A 6836-nucleotide genomic window follows, 5' to 3' on the forward strand; every position below is an offset into this window, starting at 1 on the left:
TGGGCACAATAGTGATGGAAAAATTGTTTCAAGGGGACTAACACCTGGACTGTGGCATGCCGGAGGGGGATCCATGGCAAAACCCCCATGGAAAATTATGTAGTTGACGCAGAGTGTGGTAAGTTGAATTCGCAATGCGATTAATATAACCTGCATTAATCGCATTGCGAATTCAACTTAGAGCTAAGTTCCTAATGGCTGTATTGCTAGAATTGACGAATATAACGAATATAGCATTATATTCTCAATCTTCGTTATATTCTAGCAATACAACCATTAGGAACCCAGCTCTAAGTTGAACTCGCAATGCGATTAATATAACCTGTATTAATCGCATTGCGATTACAACTTAGTCAAATTTGTGACACTGCAGCTTCAGAATGAATCTACGATGGATGCTGTCCTTGCTTTTTGATAGGAGGTGGGAGGGTCTGGGAGGGAGGGTATGCTGATTGGCTGGAATGTGTCTGCTGACTGTGAGGTACAGGGTCAAAGTTTGCTCAATGATGATGTATAGGGGGCGGACCGAACATCGCATATGTTCGCCCGCCGCGGCGAACGCGAACAAGCTATGTTCGCCGGGAACTGTTCGGGACATCTCTAATCCTAAATCGATTTTTCTTTTTTTTAGAAGACCACGATAGAATCATAAAATAAATGATTCCCGGTACTTTACTTCAACCATTCCCATTCTTTCATTTGAATTGTTTGGTACAGTTCATCTGCTTTTAGTTCATCCAATAATTATTCATTTTAATATGCTTCAAGTCAAACAAATAAAGTGGTTTCTAATCACCATGAATCAAACATTTATAGCAGAGTTCTCCATTCTGGCATTAGCAGACCATCCTGATATAAAAATAATTCTCTTCTGTATTATCTTTATGATATATTTACTAGCATTGGCAGGTAATGTAACAATTCTATTGATTTCCCATTTGGACACACACCTACATATGCCAATGTACTTCTTCTTGCAAAATTTATCTTTTTTGGACATTTGCTATACTTCAACTACCATGCCAAAAATGATGCAGTTGCTCTTAGCAGAGAAAAGGTCAATCTCATTTTCAAACTGTGTGGCCCAAATGTATACATTTATTACCCTGGTAGGCACTGAATGTGTTCTACTTGCTGTAATGTCCTATGACCGTTTTCTTGCTGTTTGCAGCCCTCTTAGATACACTTCTATTATGAATCATAAGATTTGCATTATGCTTGCAGGTTTAGCTTGGCTTTCTGGACTTGTAAATTCAATTGTTCATACTTTCTTCACTTTTCGCCTTAACTTCTGTGGTTCCAACACAATCAATTACTTTTATTGTGACATACCTCCAATGCTTTCTATTTCATGTGATGATACATCAATCAATGAGACACTATTGTTGTCTATTGGAGTCTTCATTGGCTGGACACCATTCCTTTGCATTATTGTCTCTTATATTTATATTATTGCGACAATTATAAAAATGAAGTCCAATGAAGGAAGGCAAAAGGCCTTTTCCACCTGCAGCTCCCACCTTCTAGTAGTTATTTTATATTTTGGTAGTGTCCTCTTTAGCTACGTGAGGCCAATTTCCTCATACTCTATGGCCAAAGATCGACTTATTTCTGTTCTCTATAGTGTTGTATGTCCAATGCTGAACCCTGTTATTTATACATTGAAGAACCAGGATGTTAAAAAAGCTTTATATAGGCAATTTATTCATAAAAAAGAATGTGTATTAGTAAAGGAAACTTTTGGTTGAGTATTGTAGAGTATTGTCCAAGCACACAAAAATACTTCATGCATAGACAGATGGACTTAAAGGGACAGGAACATCCAGCTCCTCCTCTCTCTGCATCTTGTTGACTTTTCTAGGATATGGAGACTTTAAAGGATGATTTGGAAGACATCAAGCCATTCAAAGATGAGGATGGTCATCATTAAGACCTAGCTCCCCTAAGGGGTGCAGACTGGACGGTATTGGTTGGCACGCTGACACTGGAATAATATAGGTTTCCATCTTATTGGTATTTTAGTTTACGGCTGATGTAGGAATAAGTTATTGTAGGAAAAAATAAATAAAACTGATGCAGAATATGTCTACTTGCACTCTCCCTCTCCAATACTCTTCTATTAATCTTTTTCAGCAACATTGTCCCTAGTGCATGAGCATTTGCCTCTCCCTATGCTCTGCTCACAGGATAATGGTGGAGGACGCGCAGGTTTTATAGGGCTGTGACATCACAGGGAATCGCTATCTGTGAATTGGCTGGCTGCACAGCATAATGGGTGATCTTGCATTCCTGGGCTTCTTACTTTTACTTTGTCACACGTGCAGTCAGCATTTTAAGAAAAACTGATTAGTTACCATGGAGCGCAAGAAAATTTGTTTTCATTGTGAAACGTTTTCCAAAACTTCGGACCAAATTCCGCTTTGAATGCTTCAATTCACTCAACATTATCATTAGCCAATCAGGGAGGCAATAGGCAGGGAAATGCCTATACTGACTGAGAAGAAGCGCCATATTGTGTTCAGCTTCTAAGCTGGAAGGAACGTGACCAAAAACAATTATAGACACAAGCCAATAATGTAGTTTAATAGGAACACTATGGGGAAAGATAGAGATATAACTGTCTAGATTTTAGGGATTTTGATAAGGGAAAGTTTTAAAGGAGTGAGGAGATGATCACACTGTGTGTAATACAGCTTCTTGCTGCTGCAGCAGCTCAGCTTGCCAGTTCTGCATTACAAGCATGTAATCCAGAACTAAGACAGCTGAGTATATGAACAGAGACAACTTTTTTCTTTTCAAAACCTCTAGTTTGCACATAGGCTCAAGCCCCCAACAGCAGTCTTCTGAAACCATTGGGTTTGCGGCTCTGCTAAGGTTGAGATCCATATGGCCCATTAGCCTGCAGCTTCCTTTCAGTTATTTAATGAAGACTGCATTGCATAGTCAGTCTTCATTGTTAATGGCCTTGCGGCACCTTCAATACTACACGGCCATTATCAATTACTTAAATGGCACGGTTCTTGACTGCACCATGGTCGCTCCATGTGGCCGTATCTTACTGCATCAGACTGTGTGTTTGACAGTAATTATTTTTTTACAAAAATGTCATTGTTGAACCAGTGATTTTTAACACATAGGGGGTCATTTATCAAGACTGGAGTTTTAGATGCTGATCTTAATAAGCCTTTTAGCTGGCGGTGAATCCGTCGAAGTTATGTAGCAGCATCGGCCTCTACAGAACTTTGGCTTATCCACCACCGGTCTAAATGTAAGACAGCTTCCTTGCTGGCTTAAATTTAGACCATTTTATACACCTAAAACAGGCATAGAAAATGATGAATGACACAGGCCTGGTGGCCTGTCCCCTTCCCTGCCCACTCCACTCCCACTTTTTTAGATCTGGCTTGACTGGGGATAAGTTGCAGATTGCTGCACAAATAACCTGTGACTTCATTTATAGGCCTCAAAATAATATGTCTAGAAAATAAAAGAGTGCAAAACAAAAGAATCAGGCCTCACCCCTCAGTCAGTATGTGAGCAGTAGCAGCAATATCGTCACCAGCCATTAAGCCAGTATAGTAGTAGGCCAAAGTTTTCCCTGTCTTCCGAAAGGCAAAATATTATGGAGGACAATGAGAATAAGATTGTGGACTGGATGGCTCATTCATCCTCAGTCAGGGCAGGATGATATAGCATTCACTGTGTTTTGGAACTAAGGGTTACAGCATTTCTCCGGCTTCTCCTCCTTGCAACCCCAGAGCAGCCTTTCAGTCTCATTCTCTCTGCCTTCACTGCCCCCTTCTAGTAGGGCACCATATTTTTTCCTAAGAGAAGGCAACAAAACACAACGCACTATGGAAGATACTCAAGAGAGTCTTCATGTTGATGTGTTGGTGGTGGACATAGTAGTGGCATCTGTTGCCATGGTGGCGGTAGTAGGGGCAGTAGTTGGAACAGTGTCAATTGGGGTAAATACAGAGCAGGGAATTGGGAGGGAGGCCAAGAAGCCCACAATGACATATCACACACAGTATGATAAAAGTTTCATGGAAGGTGACGATGACAATGATGTTTATTGTGTGTTGTTCAGGACCTGGGATCCGAATCGGGGTGCTGAGGAGGAGTGTTCTGTCCTCAGATGCAAATCCAGTTGTTTCTGTGTGTTTGTCAGTTTTGACTTTGCAATTTACCTGTGTTGTATTTCCTCTGCATTATATTGTATGGTAGCAGCACCATCTATTGGTGAGTTTAGTGTATTTTGTCTAGCCTGTTTTCCTAAGCATTATGGGAGTCCCAGGGTATTGTGGGTAGTTCCTGGTTCTTTGTAGTCTTGTGCTTGTATTAGAAGCAGTAGCTATCTTATATCTGTGTGAAAAGCCACTCTCTCACTGGTTCTTCTGCTCCATGATTTCTTATACAGTACAGCCTGTTTCAAGCATAGTTGGTAAGGACACTATCTATGTGACATTTACTGTAGTTTTTTTAATATGTTTCTTGTATCTGATAGCTCATGTACTGTATGTATAGCAGATATTTTTTATTCATGCCATTTACTATAGATATTTATGTTCTGAAATACTACTGTTCGATTCTGTAGTTTCACCTTTCCTGTCACAGTCTACTAGCAATAAAGAGAAGGTTAAAGCCGAACAGTCTATTTTTCTCAAGAAGACAGGGGTTTTAGCTACATGTCAGATTACACACCGTGCTAACGTGTATGAGGACAGTATAAGGAGGTAACATTTTAGGAGGAGGGTGATGGCAGCGACAGCAATGAAGAGCAGAGAAATCGTATGGACATATATACATACATACTAAAAAACTGCCAGGGTTAGATTTGCTTCTATTATGGTCAGCTCAGGAACTGGTGATGCCGCTGATACTAGACCCAGTCTCAATATGTGCCAGACTTAAGCCAAGCTCGGATGCCGCAAGCTTTGTGAGAGTATCTCCCATCTGGCAGGTTTTTTCCATAGTACCAGAAGAAAAAACATTTCCATGTGCAAGAGCTGCAGGTTTAAAATAAGCTGTGGGCACCACAGCCCTATGCAACCACACGAAGCAACAACAGTAGTTAATGTGGGAAAATAGAAGTGGCCAACAGCTAGTGCAACAAGAATGTCTTCCTTCTCTTGGCATCCTTTGCAGCATCCATGTGAAGCACAGTGTCTTTGTCATCGTCATCACTTGATGCTTCTCTCACTCAGACTATGAGTCCTCTGACTATGCTCTGTTGTCAGCCATCGATAACATAATGTGTGGCCAGAAAACAACTCTACATGCCCAGCAATCTACGGGTGGGCAAACTTCTACCTGTTCAAGTTGCTAGTGGTGGAGTTGCTGCTGTATCACTTAGTGGCTTCTGCTGCCTTTAGAGAGCTGATTAAACATGCTCAACCTCACTGGAAAATACCAAGCAGGCATTTTTTTTTTTTAAAAGCCATCGCTGTCATGTACTCTTACATGATGCAGAACATGGGCTGCTCCCTGCATCTCTCACTGTGTGGCAAAATGCACACAACGGTGGACACCTGGAGCACCTGTTAAAGGTAGAGTCAGTACATGTCTTTCATGGACCACTGATTCAGGGCCTTCAGTGGCAGTGGAGAGACAGCACCGCAGCAAGAAGGCCAGGTCCTATTGATACTTCCACTTTTGCGTCGGTCTGGTTTCCACACCAGGGGTTTATACTTCTCCATGTCCTCCTCCATGGACATTCTTCTGTCCCCAATTGCAGCAAGGCAAAATATAGCATTCTCTCTCCCTCCCTCCATCCCTCCCATTATATGTGTAAATTGAAGCATTGACATGCCGTGTTAGAGTTGGTCGGCCTAGGTGAGAGTAGCCATATAGCTGATCACTTACTGAAGTGCATCAAGCAGCAAACATCCCGCTGGCTGTAACCCCACAAACATAAAACTGGGCAAGGTGGTCAGAGACAATGGCTGGAACATTGTGGCCATGCTGTATTTGGGGGAAATAACCAGGGTTGATCGAACCCGAACTTTAGGGTTTTTTGTACACGGACCCGAACATTTTCGTAAAAGTTTGTGTGCAAGCTCGGTGTTCGGCGATTTAATGGCGCTGGTTGAAAGGCTGCAGGGCAGCCAATCAACAAGCCTTTAACTTGTGTGCCTACTAATGGCATGGCTGTGATTGTCCAAGTGCAGCATGTGACCCAGCCTCTATATAAGCTGGAGTCACGTAGCACCGCACGTTACTCTGCTCTTACTAGTGACAGGCAGGCACATAAATTCAGCAAATCCATCTGTTCCATTGTAGGGGTGACATATCCACAATGTTCTATGTAAAAACCCCTGTGCTTAATTTGTGAGATTGAAATATAATCTCAGTTAAATCCATCTGTTTCATTTATGGTTAAAGAAACCCTTTTTTTGGGCAATAAAGTACCTTTTGCCCTGTACTGCATTTCTGACAGTCCAATAAAACCGCCAAATACTGCAGTTACATTTTTTGTTGAAAAATAAAAAAAATGTTGCTATAAAGTACATTTGCGGCCTGCGCTGCATTCCTGTCAGTCAAATAAAACCAATAAATACCGCTGTTACATTTTTGGGCTTCAAATTCCCATTTTTGGGTTTAAAGTACCTCTGAGGCCTGCACATAAATTCAGTAAATCCATCTGTTCCATTGTAGGGGTGACATATCCACCATTTTTTATGTAAAAAAACCCCTGTGCTTCATTTGTGAGAGTGCAATATAATCTCAGTTAAATCCATCTGTTTCATTTAGGGTTACAAAAAAACTTTTTTTGGGCAATAAAATACCTTTTTGCCCTGTGCTGCATTTCTGGTAGTTAAAGAAATACAGTTAAA

General features: G+C 41.2%; 1 protein-coding gene across 1 annotated transcript; it reads left to right on the forward strand.

Annotated features, from left to right (window-relative positions):
- The first annotated feature begins 758 nt into the window (after window positions 1-758).
- On the forward strand, window positions 759-1748 carry LOC120990804 (olfactory receptor 5V1-like). The gene has a single exon (XM_040419706.1). The coding sequence runs from the start codon at window positions 759-761 to the stop codon at window positions 1746-1748; it is 990 nt and encodes a 329-aa protein (XP_040275640.1).
- The last annotated feature ends 5088 nt before the right edge of the window (window positions 1749-6836 follow it).

This window comes from Bufo bufo, chromosome 2 (assembly GCF_905171765.1).
Source record: "Bufo bufo chromosome 2, aBufBuf1.1, whole genome shotgun sequence".
NCBI classification, from domain to species: Eukaryota; Metazoa; Chordata; class Amphibia; order Anura; family Bufonidae; genus Bufo; species Bufo bufo.

Bases quoted from the DNA above. Each gene is read 5' to 3' on its own strand.
- LOC120990804 (XM_040419706.1), top strand. From the start codon at position 759: ATGCTTCAAGTCAAACAAATAAAGTGGTTTCTAATCACCATGAATCAA.